This window comes from Empidonax traillii, unplaced genomic scaffold (assembly GCF_003031625.1).
Source record: "Empidonax traillii isolate 1590-97213 ecotype Southwest subspecies unplaced genomic scaffold, ASM303162v1 scaffold1561:size90896, whole genome shotgun sequence".
Lineage (NCBI taxonomy): Eukaryota > Metazoa > Chordata > Aves > Passeriformes > Tyrannidae > Empidonax > Empidonax traillii.
Window position 1 is genome coordinate 51,694 of NW_020956754.1, and position 19,193 is coordinate 70,886.

Below are 19,193 nucleotides of genomic sequence, written 5' to 3' on the forward strand. Positions count from 1 at the left end.
CACGTTATGCTTTTAAGAAAATTCTGTTAGATTCAAATAGCTTGAAGTGCAGAAGGGAGGCACTTGGAAAATCTGGCAGGTAGACAAGGAATTCTGCACGATGCATTTTTTGTTGTATGAGTTTCACAAAGACTATTTAGAACCTGCCCCTGCTCTGCAATGTGTATGCAGTGCAGCCTCAACTTCAGCCAGCAGGACGACGATGAGAATGAACACGGGCAAAAGATGGAATGACTAAGCCCAAGACAGCTTAACCATACAGAAAGAATAACCTTCCTCTTCATGTACAGAACTGTGCATCATTTGTGTGGAATTCACAGGAGTACTTACAGCCTGCAGGAACCGGAAAGACAGGAGGACACTGTCAGTTCCCCCCCAGCAACGTCTGTCTTCATAATCTCCCTCCTCCAGCAAGTACTGATGGCCTTTGTAGCGCTCCTTGTCATAGGCAACCCACCTATGGCACAACAAAGGAAAGAGAAGTCAGTAAGGCTGACACACACCGCTTTCAAACACAAAGCAAAGGGCAAGAGAACATCCCCAAAACACTAAAATGGTTATCACAAACTCAGCTGATGAACAAAGCAACGCTTGTTTGAAACCACAACAGGCAACCCAGGAAGCGTTCTTTGTGGACCAAAATCCCACCATGTGATTCGCTATCCGACAATAGTTTATTTATGGGACACTTCTCCACGTGTCTGCTCTCAGTCAGCCAGATTGCCAACCCCAGTATTTGGTACTACAGAGACTGATATGCATCCAGCTGCCAAAACATTCCAAGCCACCAACTGTCAACAGTACAAGAAACAAGCAGTCAGTATCTTCAGTGGATTAATAAACAATGAGTTTCTACCCTTGCTGGAGCTGGTGGTAAAATTAACAGATTTCAACAGAAGAGAATTTTGCCTGCTTGTATTCTTCCCTGCTCTAATCTAAAAACATAGGCATATAAACAGACAAGCAAATTGAATTTATCAAGCATACTGCATAGGGAATATATTTTAGCACAAAATGAATAAAACTTTTTAAAGTATTTTTAAGAAATAGATAAGGCTCAATTAAAAGAAGGTGCTTCCATATCAACTTTGAAATCTCTAATGGAGCTTAATTTGAAAAAGAGTTTCACCCCTCCTTCTTTCTTGTAAGAACTTTTTTTCATCAAAGCTCCCTTGTAGGGATTAGGGCTGCTGTACAAATTCTGTTGGCACTGAAATTTGGCAGGCAGGGAAGCTTTTCTTTTAGTACCATGTGGTTTACATTAATTCAGCTGTTTAGGTTACCACAGCACTAAAAATAAATGCTGCCACAACAGACAGAACAATGATTTTTAATAACTTGAGGCTTCCCAGATAGTGAATACACAATGCATTTATGAAGAGATTATTTGAGGAGTAACAATTAAGTTTGTTTTTAATTTAGTGCTCACAAGATTCTGACGACAGCCTGAAAGGATGTATGTTATTCATTCTTTATGTTGACATAGTAACATGGAAATCCTCTAAGGAACAAACCCAGAATTTCCTGAAAACTGTTTTATTACTGAGGTCTTTGGCAGAAGAAGAAGGTCTTGGAAGAGGCTGGAAGAACAACACGAGGGGCTGGTAGCTCTCTACAATAGCTGGTGCTGAGCCTGCCTTGAGAGAGCCCACCCGAGGCCCCGTGTTACATGACACAGAGAGGGGCAGGGCTACAATAAATCAATCCAACGCCTCAATAAATGAAATTAATAGGAGATTCTTGATTCCAGACAACATGCAAGGGGTGACAGAGGAAAACCATTAAGACAATAAAACAGTTTATATGTTTCAGAGATATTAAAATGCCAAAGTGAAGAACTAACCTCACCTATCCAAGGTCATTTCAGTAAATTGAGACTGTCAGAAGTATGAAGCAATATGAATAAAGCTCTGTGTGTATGCTTTCATTAAGGAACAAAGTGGCCTAGTTTATTGGCATCCAAAGGTAAACACTGACTCCACACCTCTCACACATTTGGCTTCATCTTCCAACATTCCCTTAGAGAGATAAGCCATATGTAGACGTAATGGTATCCAAGGTTATAATTGACAAAAGAAACATATACTCCTTTCTTTTAGAAACGTTCTACCTGTGAAAAATTCCAACCACCACTTAGTTAGCACTTTTAAGCAATTAGTTATGCTTTCCTCCCTTAAAAGAAATAAATACAGAAATGAAATATACTTACACTCCACCAATTACACGTATTGATCCAACTTCCTGGAACTCCTCTTGGTCAGCAAACAGTGCTGGGACAGAAGTGATGTTTTCTGAAAACTCTTTGGACCATCCTCCAAAGTGGGTTTTCTCATATATTATTATCTGGAAAACATGATGTTGAATAATGACCTGAGTATGTCCTGAGTATGTCCTGAGTATGTCCTGAGTAGCAATCTCAAGTTTGTGATTATGTACTCCTACAGTATGTGGTAGACCTCTTCCCCCCTCCATCACTGTGAAGAAAATTCAGCGTTGCATTCCTCAGCCCTTCTGATTGCTGGGGGCCCTGAAAGCTGGAGACCCTATTTGGATTTACATGGGTTTGTCAGGTTGTATCCAGACAGTAGGATACTTATTCACACACCTGTATGTGCATAAATGTACTCTCCAGCTACATGACTGTGATTTGTATCCTGTAATCCTGTGCCTGGGCAATGAATATTAGCCTGCAGTGAATCCTACCTGGTCACAGGAAGACAGATGGAGCTTAATCCTTCAAAAGTAAGCAAGTGGTCTTTCCCTGTACTTTGCTAAAGTTATTTGAATGACCCCCTTCAGGTTCCTCATCTGCCCAATCACACAGATCAGCTATCACCAGTATTTATATTTGTTGCAGTATTTAAAAAAACTCCCAAGTTGGGCATGTATTTGTATAATTAAAAGTTACCTAAAGCATTACCATTTTTGTGGAGAACTAGGAAAAGGAGGGAAAAGGAGCAATAACTCTGGATTAGCTTTCTGCTCCTCAGCTCACAGAAGGATCATCATCTCACTCACAGCTCTTATACTGGGATAGGGCATAGGAAGGAATTCCTGCACCCTTCCTCCCTTCCCCTTTCTTTATTTTTAAACTTGGTATATTAAATGGGAAAATCTCTCCTGACCCCTTTACCATTACAGTGACTAATGTGTCAAGTCATAAAAACTGATTTTATTTTGTGAAAGCTTTAAAATTCTGCTAGAGCAAATTGACATTCTCCTAACGTGAAAAATGAACTACTACTGCTTTTACAACTCATGAAATACTGACTTTGACAGCATTAGTGAATTTTTCTTCAGCAGCAAACACTGAATACTTAATCAAACATCATATACCCAAGAAAAAGAAAATAGTTTAAATAAAGGCTTTATATTTAAAATGTGCTAGTATTTTATTCTCAGTGTCCTCAGTGCTTACCTTGACATTCATTGGCATTTGTACCTTTAGTCCGCCCTAAAAAAAAAGACGGGGAGGAATATTAAACCTGAAGTTACACTTTGCCACATATTTTACAGTACTATCAGAGCGTGAAGTCTTTGCAATTATATTCACCAATTGCAGTGCTGGTCATATAAAATGCTAATTTAAATACTTTGATATTTCAAAAGGGTAGGGACACTATAAACTTGACCTACAAACAAACCAGTGCATTGATAAGCCTGTAAGGCTGAAAGCAATTTAAAAATATTCCTTCACTGTCTATTAGCAATATAAAGGAAATAATTTACCACGTGTTTTTAAACTAATTTATACTGTCCAATTTTTAAAATTAGCTTTTAAAGCTTTGTTGTATGCAAACAGATCGTGGAGCTCCAAGAAATTATAAACACCAGAAGAGAGAGAAAACATAAGCTGACATATTCATGGTCAAAGAGCAAATACAACAAACCCATCCTCTCTGGAAATTTTAGTGTATGATGTTCTGTGAGGGAATAAGACACCTCACTTGAGTGACTACAGAGATTGCTATTAGGTCTTACTTCTTTATGGCTTTTAAAGTCTCTCTCTGTAGGCTTGCTATGTGTGTTATACCCTGTCACATTCTTTCATATGTAGATCTACGTGCTGTCTGTTAACACAAAAATGAGCTGCACCTCCTTAGATTTTTGTGCAATCACTGGGTAATAAACTCCCTTCTGGTCTTCCATTCCCAGAAGAAAAGAACATTAGAACCCAAGTTATACTTAGGTCAAAACCACTGGGGAAGCAACAAGAAGAAAAAGGAAGGCACATGGTTATCAGGGAATTGTAAAGTCCTCACCATTTTTAAGGGACGCAGGGATTTAACATCTGCTGAAGGAATTTCGGACGGCAAATTGGATTCTTCCAAAACCATCATCTCTCCCTTGTAATTGAAGTCTGAGTAAGCAAGCCATCTATAACAGTCAAAATAAATGACTCATTAATCTCATTAATTAGATGACAAAGATTTTATTAAGATGATTTTCCTTTTTAAACTCATAAGAGCTAGATAATGTTTTAGATATTGCACATCAAAACAAATCTGTAGTTGAATACACTGGCAACATCACTGCTAAGAAAATCTCAGTTTCTCTCAATTCAAGCTAAATATAAATGAAAGAGAAGAAAATTACCAATTTGCTCACACACTTCAAAAAGCCATTTTGGTACATAATTAGTAAACAAAAAAAAGTCAGTACTGAGGATGAGAATTGAATTTTCACCTTATGAACTAAAAGGCTTCTAACATCAATCCCACTTTGGTTTTTTCTGTGGAAGTTATAAATTATGATGATTTACAACACTTCTTCGGAAAGCTATTGTAATTTTGATATGAAGATTAAAAATGCTGAGACTCCTTCAGACTGTTTTAAATGAAAAAGAAAGCTGAATGCAGAAGTTGGACACAAGTTTAGGAGACCAAATAAGGAATGGAGGAAAAGGCATTGAGCCACATGAGAGTGATTTTCTTAAAGCTACACAGATCATAGGCTATTAAAAGTTATACTCAGTTCTATCAGAACTAAACCAAAACTCTGGTTTTAATTCCTTCACCACCTCAAACTTCACAGACATACTGTAAGATTGTTGGAAGGAAGACTTGGCTCACGTGGAAAGGCAAACTCAAAACTCTGTTAATAGAACTAATGGAAATCTGCAATGACTTATGAGAAGAGACACAGAACTCCCAAACTTCAGGAGCTGTGAAGTGTTGGCCACTTACCCAGGAAACAGCCTTATTCTGCTCAATACAGGACATGCTGGGCTACCAAGCGGCCTGTTTCATGTCGCATCACCCCTCTCCAGAATGTCAGGATGTGGCTGCAGCTTGAGAAATGCTTGGATGATGTAATACTCATTTTCTGCTATTCAGCCACAGTGTTATAACAGGGTGGGTGACTAGGGAGACAGTATCTATTCTCCAATGAACTAAAAGCTCAGCTGCTGCTTCTATTTATAAAGCTACTCAAAAATTGAATTACAACTTCTGCCAGCAACTAGGAAAAATGCCTTCAAAAACTTGGTTCCACTATTTACTGCCCACAGAGCATAATGCTGAAGTGTGGATCTGGGAATATGTGTTGTATGTTAACTGATTTGTACCGAAATCCCCCAAATATTGTTCAGATTTCTGACTAGCATCCCATGATGTTACTCCTCTACCTGCTGGCAGAGCGCTATTAAAAGGTTCAGTACTCACACTCCTGATTTGACCCTTATGTAGGGGTTTTTCTCAACATCCAGCTCTTCTAAATTGGGAATTGCACCTTGTATGCAGATAGGAAGTCCCTCTGCACTTCCAGCTGCCAGGCAGAACTCCACCTCTGGAACACCACAGTCCTGTGGAAACAAATCACAGGGTAAGGTTTATCAGCAATGTCTGTGTGGATATCCACAGAGCCCAGCCCTGAAGAACTGGTAATGCTTCCTTATTTTTTTCCCCGTCTTCTCACCCTTCTAACATAACTCCAGGTTTCATATGATGGAAGGGTTTTAGCTTCTTAAAAACAAGAGACTGGAATTTTTAGAAAAGCTATGGGAAGTACATTTCCACCTCCCAGGAACTTTCAAAGAACAACTGTGCATGTACTGTCAGGCTACTTTCAAAAAGGTCAGTTTAAATACTCTCCAAGTAAAGGAGTATTAGAAGTGTTATTACAAGTATTATAATAATGACTTTTTTTTTTTTTTAAAGACAGTGCTTCCATAACCCGCAATAAGACATGTATAATGCACACATAACTAAAACTTTCTAGAAATGTCTACTACCTTCCCACCTCCCTCCCTCCATGATAATTAGGTTCTGTAATGAATCCAACTACGGTGTAAAGCCATATGAGTTCAATTTTCTGACGTGCTAAATAAATCTACAGCATTTTAGACAAGGAGAAGAAAAGATTAGTATTAAAAAAACATCTCTTTTGTTCAGTAGACACTTTAGAAATTTTCCTGCTACACAAAGCAACACCCTCTATTACCACAGTGAAGGTTTACTACTGCCAGATCCCATGCCTGAACACATGATATTCCCTAGAATTTGCAGGGATTTTATTGAGCCATCCTCATTTAGTAATATTTATATAAAATGTACTGCCAATACTTTCTTCCCCAGCACTCAAACACATCATGAATCAATGAGGAACTCATAAAGCACGAGAGCTTGCAGAGAAACTCAGTATCAGGGCACAAAAGCTCTTAAAGTTCTCTATTTCACAGAGGTTTTGAGTGGGGTTTTCATGGAGTAACCTCCCATTGCCTCTTGATTAGTGTTTTTCAGCAGCTATTTAACTGTCAGCAATAATTCTGGCAATTATAATAGATGCACTTCAGGATGTTACTTCACTTTCCTCATAAGACCTGAAGGAACACAGTATACTATTTTGCCAACTTTCCCTCATGCACAATCACGTTTCCCCTGTACTGTACCTTGCAAACAACACACACTGTTTTTAGAACAAAAACTGTAATACTAGAATTTTTCTTTTCAGACGAGCAAAACTAGAAAAACTGGGAAGAAGGACTTTCTAGTACAATGCAACTTCATGGCAAAGTGCTAAGGAACTCAATTCTAAGTGTAAGGCTAGGCAAGTTTAAAAAAAGTGAAAACAATCTCCCCATAGTTTTCACATGTAGATATATCTTAATAAATCCCATTTGAGAAATATTTGAAGTTTGTGGTTTTTTCCTAATAATACCTGATATGTGGTAAGGCTGATATCCGTAAATCCAACAATAAAGCTTGAAACAGAAAAACAAAAGCTGTACCTATAAGAATTCCCCAAATAATACTATTATTAATGGTTTTGGATAAATTCTGAAACGAAGTACCTACGAGACAAGCAGCAAAATTAAGTATCTGCCTGTGGGCTCAGACAGAATATGAGATGGAGGATGTTTAATTCAGTAGGACGCTTTTGGTTTTGTTTTTCATTTAAGATTGGAAAAAGCCAGTCTGTATTCTCTTTTCAAGTCTGCTCTTCCTGACGCTTAAGCTCATGAGGCTCCAGCTCAAGAGATGACAAATGTAGCAGGGTAGGTAAAGCACAAGCACTCATAATTACATCTCTCCTATTTATCACTATCTCTCTCCAGCCAGATTTGGCAGTCATAAAAACCCTCTGTTCACTGTGACAGTATGTTTGTGTGTGCCAGATTAAGTCCAGAAACTTTTTTCACAAAGTGTAAACTGAGGTTTTCATCAAAACCAATTCAAATATCTATTTTTGAAGGTAGTAATGTTTGAGCAAGAAGTATATCATATTTTCTAAGCACATTTTTTAAAGTCACAAATACGCATTTTGCCTTAAATATTGAATTCAATTTACCTACATTAATGCACAGACTGCAGAAAATGGTGACATTTTTTATTACTGTATGAGATGAACACTGGGTATTTGCAGATGTATGCTCAAATACTATGCCATTAGTTTATACAATCCAAGCATGCAAACTTTAGCTGGGTAAATATTTGCCTTAGCATGTTCATATTTGCCTGAGCACATTTAAGAGGCATCATTACTTTCAGAGGCTTCTTTAGCATTCCTAATAAAGCCACCATCTTCAGAAACAAAATGAAAACCACACAAACACGATAGCATTCAGGTTGAGAACTAGATGCTTCAGTCCAAGGCCCTTTCATCAGCAAGGCGTCAAGATTTTGGAATGAGATACCCACATGCAAAACTATTATCATGCAAAACTACCACCACAATGTTTCAGGCCAGATCCAAAACTGGAAAGTTTTCCCCCCCTCTACCTGACCCCAAGCCCTGCCACCCCCATCCCAGGCAGCCAAAACTGATGTCATGCACTATCCCACTGACACATCAGGCAAAAAGGGAGTAAAGAGCACAGCAACCAGGTTAGGTGGCTGTTGACTTCTTTTCACCTAGCGAACCACACAAACAAAACAAACACAGACCCTCCACATAATGCTGTGAACAAACCCATCACAAAGACCTTTGCTTAAGGAGACTCCATAAGGAATCCAGTTATTCCCTGCCTAATTGTCTTGCAGACAGTGATTATAAACTGCTATTTTCAGATCTCCTGTCATCTTGCAAAACATCTCCAGAAAGGAAAGGTCAGGAACATTTCTAAGCTGGTTTTTGGAAAAATTACAGTTACCCTCTCTGGGCTTCCAGCAACAGATGGAAAAAGCCTTCCAACTGCATTTGCAGCAGGCCAGAGAACTGACTTGGCTAAACAGACTGTGCTGCAGGAGCTGCACTGAATCTGTGTGTCCAGGCAGACTTTGCTGGCCTAGGCTCATGCTGACTTGCCTTGGTGGAACTCAGTCTCCACATTACTTCAGACAGGTCTTCATTTTACTGATCACACAATCTGTTTCTGTGGAATCTCCTCCCCACGAGTTCCTTTAAATTAAATACACATGGATACACCTAATGCTTATCCACAGTTAGGCCACAAACTAACCACAAAGCCAACACAATCTTTGCTTTTTTGTAGAGGCTTGAAGCCAAATCAAGAGCACAAAGCCACTGGTAAGACTGTTTTTCAGCCAGTCTGTTAGTAAAAAATATTTAAAATAATATTAAATGTACCTCCTACAGCTTCCTTAGCAAAAATCTGTTTTTCTCTTGTTGGCAAGCCATTTTCTTCTCAAATATTTGGCCAATGTTTACATCTGATAACTCAAGGCATCTGAGCAGCCATTAAACAAGCACCATAAAAAGCCACTTGCAGATCTGGAAGACAAGCCAGAAAACCTGCACACAAAACCAGCATGGCCAAACTAGTCAGCAGAAAAGCCACTGAGCTACCCAGCCTGTGACAGAGATTGGCAGTAAAACATGTGATCCTGCAGATCACACACACGAGCTCCCTGAAAAAGAAACAGTCATTTTTCAAATAAAAGCAATGCCCATATTTAAAAACAAAACAAACAAATAAATAAGGTAGCGTTTTGGTAAACTACCTTCTGAAAGTACTTCCACAACCTAAAAAAGAGGGATGCTTTCACCAATCAAGGTTGAAAAGACCAAATCTGGCTCGGTGAGATCCACGCCCCTCCAGCTCCACGGACTAGCAGCAAAAGCCCTCCTAACCAGCCACACCTGCTAGAGCTTTAAGTGACACAAGAACAGTGTTGATTACTGAACTAGTGTACTGTAACAAAGCTTTCCATCTGTGTTTCATAGAAATGAACCACATACTGGAAGAAGAACAAAGGTCAAACCTATTTAGCTGTACTACAAAGATTTTTGTCAAGCATGCTGAAGCTCAACACAGTATCTTTCCTATTCAAGAGTTTTCTTTCATGCCCAAGACACATCCAGCTTCCCTTGGATTCAGGCAATTCCTTTATTTATTTAGTTGCCTTTCACAGTATTGATCAAGATTTCTATTACATATTGGTCAAAGGCTTTTAATCTGTTTAGCTCAAATAAATGTTAACTTCATTATTCCTGCCTTCAGCCAGCTTCTTTTGAGTTAATTTATTGTTAAGTGTTTGAAGAGAAGGAAAAAGTATTTCTAATTGTTATGACATTATGCCCCTGTACTGATGACAAAAAGGTTATCAGTTTTAAAGTGAGTTCTATTCCAGTAGAGAACAGAGAAACCACTTTACTGAAAACCTTTCACATTTTGATACAAATGATAATTCACTCACAGTAAGGGCCACTGCCCTGTGAATAACTGGAATGTTACACTAAACAAGAGAGCATTAAGTCTTCTGAAGTCACAAGATCTGGTAAATATATTCCTCATTCACTGAATAACAATGGATGCATTATTTTTGGGTTTAGACATTTGATTCTTATCTGTGGCTGTAGGCAGAGCCAGATGCTGTAGGTGTACCACTTGTTCACGTGAAAACCCTACAGACAGCCCAAAGCTGCAGAGGAACAAAAGTAATTTCTGGAGGCTACAATGTACACAGAGGATTAGAAACCCAGCTACTAACCTGTGAAACAGAAGCCATACAGACACCGTAGACAGCTTAAGGTTAAGATAAATTTTGAAAAATATGAATTGATTCCATTTAATTTCAAATAACTGGACAGGTAAACATCTAAAAGGAGGGGAGTCACCATGTCTCGTGAAGGTGGAGGCAAAGAAACATAAACAATCTGCTCACTAAGTCAGGAAGGGAAATTTAGCACAGCATAAGCCCTAGAATTTATCTAAAAAAAAAAGTGAAAAAAGTGATTCATAGCAAATTTGAATTGTCAGAAACACTATACACACATTGCCCACTGCTAGCAGTACACCATTCCCAAAAAATCAATTCACTACTAAGAAAGTCTGTACCTTTGTTACATGTTTGATTGAACCAACTGTGAGGTTTCTTCGATGATGTTTCACGCCTGGGAGATCCCAAAGGTGGTCCAGCACAGCCTCTCCTTCTTCTAGGACATATTTTCGACCCTGGAACTTTGGTTTCTCATAAAAAATCCAGCTGTAATAACAATATCACGAACTGAGTTGTTGCTGTTAGGTGACACTGTCCTTACACAGCACATCTGATGGAAAGACCACTAATAAGCTCTTCTTGTCAAGGCAACTCTCACATCTTTCTTGTGCTGTCCCTCAACAGTCACTTTCACTTCAGTATTGAAAACTAAAATACAGAGTTCTCTAACATAATTTAAAATATTAACTGTATAAAAACACAGCTAAACCACAAAGCAAATAAAATTTTACCAGAACAAATAGATTAACTGTCACATCCAAACATGTCATGTTCAGGCAGGTACTATGCAAGGCATAAAACACACTAATAATGACATTCAGCATTTCTCAGGATGTGAAAGCAACGTATGCAAACCCATACAAGGCTGCCTCGAAACTGCATAAACGTGACACGCATGGTTACCGTGGCTGACAGCCAGAAACATTCCCTGCAACAACTGACCGGCCCCAGCTCCCCGAAGCACACCCAGAAACGCCTGCAACCTTAAAGGTACTTGGATATATCCACATTGCTCTAAATGCTACATTAAACCCAGCACTGGGAATGCTCATTTGACGGTCCTTCTGCAGCAGCCACTGTATAATGGAACTGAGCTGTAACAAAACCAGCATTTTCTCTGGCATACACATGCTTCTGGTCATGAGTATGGCTGCACTGTCTCAGCACTTCAGGCAAGAACTCTAAACTTACTTATGGCTCTACTAGAAACTTTCTGTTTGAAGCTAGCTCCCAGGAGAAACAATATTTTTATTTTTTTTGTGCTGCAGCACTTGAAGCCTTGTTTCATGCTTTTTTTCACTGGTATCAGTCTAATTATAAAGAAAGAAAAAGACACTCTTACAGATCGGACGTGTATCATACATGAAAGAAATAAAAATACAAGAGAAATGCATATGCAAGTCTTTTGGAAATGCTCTATTTGAATATGACCTGGATTTCTTACCATCCTCTAATTATCCTAAGTAATGCTCCAATGGGAAAGTTCCATGATGAGGTATCTGGCACATCAGAATGAACTTCTTGTTTACTTTTGTTGCCATAAGTATCATAAATAACAATCTGAAACAATATACAATGAATGAGGGCCCATCTCAACATGCAGTAGAGACAGTTATTTTTTGCCTGCAATTTGTGCCCACTCAACTGGAAGGCTACACATTTTCTTCTTTTATGAAACACTCTACTGAACGAAAACAACAATTGCTGAGGAACACAGTAAAATGACTAACGGCAGGATTTTTAATAATATATTCTCATTATTAGCATATCCAAACACATGTAATAAATACATAAAAACACATAAAACTAGACTAATAACTTCAGATGCCTTCCATTCAAGAACTTTGGTATAACAAATTATTCCATGTATCACATTGATTGGTACGGCAAATTCTGCTTACCTTTCCTGGTCTTGGATTGTATTTGAGACTTGCCCTGTCAATGAGGTTCTGAAATTAAAAGGACATGGCAAACAACTATTAACACCTACAACACAAAGCACAGGCAGATTATTCCAGGTCCACTACTCCTACACAGGAACACAATTGTCAGTAGCAGCAACAACCAAGACCTGTTTCACTGCTGTTTAGAGCTGGTGTCAATAGCTTAACAGACTCAAACAGCAGGAAGTGACGTGCTAGAAGGGAAAAACTATTAGGGAAGTGCTGACCTTCACAAATGTATTACCCTGTCCCAGCAAACAATCAACTGCATTTCTTACCGGTGAAAAAAAGCCAGAAGATGGCTCTAACACAGCATTCCCAACATTAGAGAAAGACTCCTGCAGATACACATTTGGCCTATGGGGCACTTTCAAATTGTAAATATTGGAAGAACTGTTTCCATACTCTCATTTGCCAGTACTTTGAGTAAACTAAAAAACAAACTTTAATCTATGGAAGCAGCTATGTTACTTACTTGCTAACTGAGCTCTAATTTGTAGACAACACTGTGATGAAACAATCAAGCAGCCCAGCAAGCAGATATTTGTATCTTTTTTGGACAAGACAGCTCTATTAATCTCAGAAGTGAAAGAAATCAGAAGGCAGTTTCATTATCTTCAGGTTGAAATGCCCTCAACATAGGTAAGTCTGTGCTCTGCTATTACAGAAACTTGCTATTATGCACATTTTCCTACTGTATTTTCTGTTCACATATTCGGTTTTACAATTAAGTCCCTTTCACCTGTGTGCTGAATCAAGAACACTATGTTTTTAAAGTTACATTATCAGAAGACTTTTTTTTTTAAACTATGAAATGGCCTAATTACTTTTGATAAAAGAATTACTTTTTGATTACCTTTACAATGAAAGAATTAATCTTAATTAAAAGAGAGCAAGGAGAATAGGGCAATTTTGAATCTGGGCTAATCATTTTGATTATAAATTTTATGTGGTGTGACATCTTACCGCTGACAATTCTCCCAGTTTTGGCACGGTGTTGTCCTGAGACCAGTGAATCTTTGGCTGCAGCATATCCTGGAGAACGCTCCCAAACCTGGTCCCCTTCTCAGAAGAGCAAGTGCTGGCAGATTTCAAGTACTGGTAGTAGACACTCGTAGGAGGATGTGTTGGAGCACCATCTTTCTCTGAAGCTGATTTACAAGGTGTTTGACTGGGAGAAGCCACATCTGGAAACTGTTCTGGTTGCTCCTGCGAGTCAAGCTGTTCTTTAGAAAGAAGAAATGATTCAGGAAGTTCACGAAGCAAAGATTTATTTTGGTCGTTTGACTGAAGGGTTGTTTTTAAACTCCCTCTCCACTGACTGGAAATACAGTCCTCTTCTCCCTCAGCATCAAGTGTATTTTCCTCATATGATGATTCTTCCTGCTCCACTCCATCCTCCTCCTCCTCCTCCTCTTCCTCACTGAACCGAGTAGTGAACTGCAAGCGCTCAGAGACTGACTGGAGAAGGGAAAGCACGGAAGCATGATCAGAGTTATCTTTGGATATTCCACCAGGACGGCTTTCTGGGGACACATCCGTGGAAAGCAAGTCCTCCTGGGAGCTGTCATCTTCGTAGATGGGAGACAATGAGAAAGGATACACCCTGTAGCGCCTGGCCTCCACACTCAGAAATGACTCCGGGCCACGGCCATCGCTGGCTCCGTTCAGCTTGTTGTCCTGCCCACAGGGACAGGCTGACTCGTGCTCATCCTTGGCTCTTGCACACGCCGGATGGTCCGTATTGTCTGAGGGCAAACCAGGAGAAGGAAGTGATCTGGCTTGCACGTCATCGGTTGAGACGGCTTTATTCTCAGTGTGAAGAGCACCTTCATAAATGATAGTGAAAGAACTGTTTTCCCACTGTTCAATGAGTGGAGAAGAGGCCAAAAGTTCTGTTGGTTCCTTCATGTCATCGTTGCAGTCCAGACCATTTTCTTCAAGCTGTTGGTTTCTCTCCACATCCTGATCGTTCATTTTCACCTGCTTCAGACTCTCATTACGCTGGGCAAAGGCTGTGTTGAAGCACTGTTTCCCTTCACTGTCCTCTCCAGGAACAGACAATTCAGGTACAATGAGCTGTGTATCTAATCCAGTATTAACCTCTGCTCTCTCACTTGCCCCTTCTGCAGCTTCATCTTCACTCTCCACTGCTTTTGAATCTTCTAAGGTTGCTTTTACTTGTGCAGCTCCTACCTCTGCAGCCTCTCTTCTGCAGTGCTCATAAGGAATGTCCTTTGCACTGCTTTCCAGAGACACCTGAGGACTGCTTTTATCTTTGGATTCACTCTGCGTGCCAGTAGATTCTTCATCAGGCACAAAAGATGACAAATTAGCATTTACAGCTGGTAGTAATGTGCATTCTGGCACATTTGTGCTATTGCATGAACCTTTTAACTGCAATGACAAAAGCATTTCTTCAGTCACAGCAGCATCTCTATGTACAAAATGCAAAGATCCATTGGATTTTCCATTCCCTGCTGATGTTCCAGCTGTGCCACACATTTCTGCTGCAGCCACATGTTCACACACCATTCTCTTGTGCCTCTCTTTTGCCGGTGTCATTAGATCTGATTCTGGCCTTGCTAAACTACCAGAGGGAGGAAATCCATTTGCTTGACAAGTAATCGCATTTTTTGGTATCTTTTCATCTCTTTGGGGCCAATCTATGCCATTTGCCACACTATTTAGAAGCCAAGGAGGATCTGAGCAATCTTCCTTTTCACAGCTTACAGTTACACCCCGAGTTTCCTTCATCTCTGTTGGTTCCTGGGTTTTGGCAGGAAACTTTGTATCCAGATTTAAAGTCTTTGGTATTTCAGCCTCAGGTTTAGGCTCAGCTTTTTCAGAAGGCCTTTTACTCTCAGTGCCTTGCCACTGACTGGGTGCCAGTTTTTGTATGGCTGAGTTAATGACTTCCTCAACTGTTTCTTTTGCTTTTAATGCTAGTGCATTATGTAGGTCAATTTTATCAGGGATGCAAGAGAGTGTCTTTTCATCTTGATTATTTGTATCCACTCTTTCATTTCCTGTAAATGAAGATGAGCCTCCTCCACTGCTCTCATTAAAATCTTTTAATGACTGCACAGCTGACTGGATTTCTCCTGCTTCCAGCTGTACAGTTCCAGCTTTCTGATAACTTAGAATATCCCTGTTTACTAAACTATCCTTGCTATAACAAGGCTGGCAGACACCAAAGGCTTGCTTTGCTATTATCTCCTCTGTAGCCAAATGTAAAACCAAACCCACAATCTCTTCAGCTTTCCTAAACAAAGCAGCATCTTGGAGTGCAGCCTGTTCCTGTCCCTTGACACTGGGAGCTCCGCGGTGTCCCTCAGAACAGAGCCCAGCTGACTCTGCAGGTGCACAGGCACCATGGCCCACCTGTCCCCCAGCACCCCTGCACACAGTCCCAGCACGGGCCGGCTCGGATGCTGTTCCCAAAGGTTCCAAAGGACAGCTGGGTGGTGGCATTGCCTCTGCCAGCACACTGCTGTCAGCCTGGGGTGGGAAGGCCTCCTCTGCCCCTTCATGAGCTCTGTGGCTGGAGGAGTTACTGTTCCCCTGAGCAATGCCCGACATCTTCAAGGCAGACACAGAAAGGTTGGAGGCCTCTCTGGACGCCAGAGAAGCTGAAGTGGGCCTGGGGATGTAAACACCCCCTACATTTACTCCATCAGCAGAGCTATCAAGCATAGGTGGAATAATCTCACGTTCTAGAGAACCAGCTGGGCTCAAAGCTCTTGGGTCTCCTGAGCAAGGTGTGCCCTCATTCCTGTTGCCCTCAGGGATGGTTCTCCTAGACTCTGCAACTGGAAGAATAAAGCTGTCCCGTTGAGAAGCAGCAATCTGGCCATTTTCAGAGTTAGTGGCAGAAGGCAGCATTTTTCCTTGGCTGTCAGATGAAGAATCAAGTACTGTGGGTGATATCCTAGGCTTATTGCTGTTTTCCTTCTTGGAAGAAAAATTATTATACCTCTTTTCAGAAACAGGTGGAGATTCAGAAGTGATGCCTACATCACCTTTTTCACAGGTGAAAGCAGAGAAGTTGGTCAGAGGTCTTCCTTCATGTCCCAGGGCAGAACGAGAAACTGCCAGATTTTTTTCTCGTGACTTAGAAATAGGGGATGTAAATTCCAAGATGCAGTCTTCACACTCAGAAGTAATAAGATCAGCCCCAGTCATACCAGTCTTATTGGTTTTAGAACTAGCAGGAGTATGATTGATTAAAGGGCAAGGTGCAGTGTTATCCTCCACGAGTGTAAGTGTCTTGGTAGGACTGTCTTCAATAGTTTCAAGAGAAAGAGGACCAAGGTTGTGAACAGGAATAGTGTTTTTTGAGAGGGTCATATCCACAGTCTCAAAGGATTTGCTCTTCTCATATTCAAGATCAGGATGAGAAAGTGTCTCTCTGGAACCTTTTAAGCTGATTTCTCTTTTCCCCCCAGTTTTATTTTGGAACCTGCAGGTCGGATGAAGGGAAGCTGAGCAACAGCCTCCAGTTTCAACAGAAGACTTGGAAGTTACAGAGAGAGGTGCTGTCAGCTCATCCAAATTAGTTTTCACACTCTGACACCCACATAGGCATGGTGATACATTGGCAACATTTTCTACTGCAACCTCAGATAAAACCTTCATTGTTTCCACACCCTCAGTCTCTAGATGAGGTAAACCAGGCTGCTGTGTGATAGTGTACCTGGAATTCTGCACATGGATTAACTTGTGACCATTTTGTACATGCACTGGTCTCCCTAAGTCACTCGGTTCTTTCCAAGTCTCCCTGCCCATGCCTCTGCCTTCATCATGCCCAGCAGATGACACTGAAGTCCTCAGATCACCTGTGGCCACACACTTTTCTCCGCTGGATTCCACGCTAAGCGAAGCGGGTAGTTGTTCATTAAAAGGTAAAAGCATAGCAGCAGGAAAGTCCCGTGGATTTTGCTCTCTTTCTACAGTTGCCACAATTTTCTGTGTATCACTTTTTCTTGGATCACTGCCTTTGTTTGCACTACCAGTTTGCTGATCTGCCTCCTGCTGAAATGTAATGGTACCGAAATGAAGCATCTGGACACCCAACAACCGCTCCGAGTGATTTTCCAGTTGATGATTACGGCAAAGTCCTCCCTTACCCACCTGTAGTTCTTCATTAAATGTCTTACTTTTTGACTTGGATGAACGTAAACAATTATCCTGTATTTCTTTTGGGGACTCCTTATTAGCTGCTTTACTACAATCCTTTTCTTTATCCAAGTTAAAAGTGGCATTTTTGTTTGTCTGAAAGAGAGCTTCTGCTTCTCCTGGCGATCCATCTTCTTTTCCACTCAAGTCATTAGCAGAACTCACTTTGAGGGAAGGAGTAACCCGGGAAGTGGAATTGGTTGGGATCTCACCGTTTCTGTTGCTAAATGACAACAATGAATCAAGTGAAAACGTCCTTTTAACTTTTGCTGCAGCTAAAGCAGGTTCGTGTCTTACATCGGGCTCATGACACGGTCCAGTGGATGATGTTGTGGCCTTTGCAGTTATTTCATGTTTACTTCTCCCCAAGCCATGCTGAGCTTTACCAGACTGTTTGCTTCCCCCTCTAAGGGCAGAAGGATTTAATGCTGCACCACCTTGGGGATCTTCACTCTCATCTCTTCCATCTTCTTTTACTGGGCATCCTGATTTCAGAGACGGAGTTCTTTGGATTTCTCCATTTTCTTTGACCATTGAAACATTTCTATTCTCAGGATTTTCTTCTCCTTTCCCAGTAACCTCTGACTGACTCTTCAGCAGCTGCCTGATCCTTGCAGAACCTCGATACGTTGCATAGGTGACCGCGGGTGCTTCTGCCTTCCGTCGCGTGTGCCTGGAACAGGGATCACACTATCAGCACAAGAGAGACTATCTCAATAGTTCTATGATAATACAGGTTAACACAAGCTGTAGATTATATCTACAAACTTGAACTTATGCTAAACTGTAGATTATATATAAACAATAGTGTTTACCTGCACAGGTTGGCACAAACTGCAACACTGCTTTCACTCCTTCTTCTGCTCTTCCTAAATATGGGTTTGTAGGACAGATGATACATAAACACCTCTTACTGAAAAGCCAACTTAAACTACAAGCAAAGAATAGATGTTGCTGTAACCAACTTCCCTCACTTGTTTTCGACCAGACAACAGAGTTACCACCTACAAATGTCCAAGTCAACATTTCAGTGACAGAAACGAGCACGCTTTAGTGAAGATGTTATGTCCTACTTAAGCAGGTCTGTACATGGACACTGAAGAAAATGCACTGTACTAATGTTCATTCAAATATGGAATCGAAATTTAAATTTTTACCCAAGCTCTCAACATACTGTTAGGAAACAGAATGAGGAGAAACAAAAACTGTGGAGAAAAAAAAAATACACAACAGTAGATGCTTTTTTGAACCAGAGGGTAGTAAGGAAATAGAGTGCATGGAGATCAGGTAACCATGAAGACTGTTTGAATGCTGGAAGGAATACTAAAAAGAGAAGCCTAGAAATGTAACCAGGAGTTGATAGATCTACATGTTCATCAGTCTTAAATATAGCAGTAAAAACCACTGAATGCAAAAACTAAGAAATGAAAGAACAGCCATGGAAGAACTGTGATCCTGATCCCTCACTGCTCTTTCTGATAATACCAAGAATAAATTCAGAGCCTGTCACTTTCCATTTTCTGAAGAAGCAGTTTTTCCTCTTTCTTTAAACAAGCAGACAGCACAGTAACTCACCTTTCTTTCTAATGCTTCTCTCTTCCCCCCCCCCCCATTTTTTGGTCTGCTAAAGAATTATTGCAAAAATCAGTCACTGTCAGCTTTTCCATTCCCT

At 40.4% G+C, this 19,193-nt stretch overlaps 1 protein-coding gene across 3 annotated transcripts in view; it reads right to left on the minus strand.

The window, feature by feature from the left end:
• CRYBG3 (crystallin beta-gamma domain containing 3) overlaps positions 1 to 19,193 on the minus strand; it is a 56,598-nt gene that overhangs the window by 24,605 nt on the left and 12,800 nt on the right. For all 3 annotated transcript variants that reach the window (XR_003573924.1, XR_003573925.1, XM_027907890.1), the window contains exons 3-12: positions 14,912 to 18,194; positions 13,310 to 14,434; positions 12,302 to 12,349; positions 11,845 to 11,960; positions 10,739 to 10,886; positions 5,664 to 5,803; positions 4,263 to 4,377; positions 3,419 to 3,454; positions 2,210 to 2,343; positions 331 to 457 (exon numbers count right to left, since the gene is read on the minus strand). Coding sequence is in view for 1 of the 3 variants with exons in the window: in XM_027907890.1 (XP_027763691.1) it covers positions 331 to 457; positions 2,210 to 2,343; positions 3,419 to 3,454; positions 4,263 to 4,377; positions 5,664 to 5,803; positions 10,739 to 10,886; positions 11,845 to 11,960; positions 12,302 to 12,349; positions 13,310 to 14,434; positions 14,912 to 18,194 (5,272 nt within the window). In the remaining 2 variants the exon portion in view is untranslated. The remainder of the gene's footprint in view (positions 1 to 330; positions 458 to 2,209; positions 2,344 to 3,418; positions 3,455 to 4,262; positions 4,378 to 5,663; positions 5,804 to 10,738; positions 10,887 to 11,844; positions 11,961 to 12,301; positions 12,350 to 13,309; positions 14,435 to 14,911; positions 18,195 to 19,193) is intronic.